Below are 1,249 nucleotides of genomic sequence, written 5' to 3' on the forward strand. Positions count from 1 at the left end.
GCAGGCAGACCATACATTCTTCACTGAGGTACTTCAGAGAGTCCTGTGCTTTCCTGAGATCATCTCTGGCCTTAGTGAGGTAATCTTTCTTCTGCTGTTTTATAGTGCAGTATGCATGACTGTAAAAAGCTATTGCTGCCCAACTTTCATCTTGTTCCATAGCTTTTTCAAAGAGCCTTTTGCTGATATCCCATTGTTTTTCATCCACTTTGATATTTCCAAATTTGATGTAGTGGTAAATACTAGAACATGGTGAAGTCTGACTTTGACACTGACTTCTCGCCAGAGACAAATCATCTTTTAGGCTCTTTTGCAATTCAGTTCTTTTCAACTGGTCAATTTCTTCTGATTTAGTTTGCAACCAAATCCCCCAGAACTCATTCATCATGGCAACAACAGCTCTTTGTTCATCTCCGTCTGTGTTTCTGTAAATATCTTCAAGGGTCTTGCAGTACTCTGAGAACAGGTCTTCCCTCAGTCTCATCTCAGTGACATCGTTCATCATGTCTTTTATCCTTTCTGCTGCATGTTTGTCCCTTGTTTCCTTTGCCTCCTCCAGAGAAGACACTGTCTTGAAGGAGTCCTGAAGATGATCAGTGGTCATGATAACCTGCGCAGATCCAGGTTTACCTTTGCGTGCAGTTCGGCCAAATGCCTGAAGCTCTACTCTTGAGTTTTCTGAAAGGAAGGAGAGGATCACAAATAATCCTCCATTGTTGTTCACCTTTTCTGAGACTTTTATGTCAGTGCCACGCCCAGCAAGGTTTGTGGCAACAATGACATCACCAGGATCCAGCGTCTTATCTTTTTTACTCAAGCTGTCTTTGTCACTGCGGTTGTAGAGAATGATTTGACCTGGGATGATGCTTTTCAGCTCTTCATGAAGCTCTTCGGCTGCATTGATAGTTTCACAGATCACCAAGGCTGCTCTTCCCTCTCTGTATGAACTTGGGGAAATTTGAGCCATAACCACATCTTTTATTTCAGATTTCCACTCTTCAGTTGAAGTCTTCAGAATACCTTTGACCTCAAATAATTTCCTATGATTGAAAGTTGGTATTCTGCAGGCGGAGAGATTTGGATATAGGTCCTGCAAAAACAGCATGTCTGTGTCACTCCCAAGTGTCCCTGTTGTTCCGTATATTTTCCCATGGTATTTTTCAAAAAGGGAAATGTTAGAAATGTAGTTAGTCACTGTTGAAATCGTGCTCAGTTTGACTTGGTGTTTGATCTCAATGAACTGCTGTAG

General features: G+C 41.8%; 1 protein-coding gene across 1 annotated transcript; it reads right to left on the bottom strand.

The window, feature by feature from the left end:
* Nucleotides 1-6: 6 nt before the first annotated feature.
* LOC147820445 (uncharacterized) lies at nucleotides 7-1,194 on the bottom strand (the record flags this gene model as incomplete). Its single annotated transcript, XM_087176979.1, has 1 exon — nucleotides 7-1,194. A coding segment is annotated over exon 1 (1,099 nt), but the record flags the coding sequence as incomplete, so codon positions are not given.
* Between the last annotated feature and the right edge of the window lie 55 nt (nucleotides 1,195-1,249).

Source organism: Seriola lalandi, unplaced genomic scaffold, assembly GCF_002814215.2.
Source record: "Seriola lalandi dorsalis isolate HSWRI2012SDOR001 ecotype SW California unplaced genomic scaffold, Sedor1 jcf7180001956178, whole genome shotgun sequence".
Classification (NCBI taxonomy): Eukaryota; Metazoa; Chordata; class Actinopteri; order Carangiformes; family Carangidae; genus Seriola; species Seriola lalandi.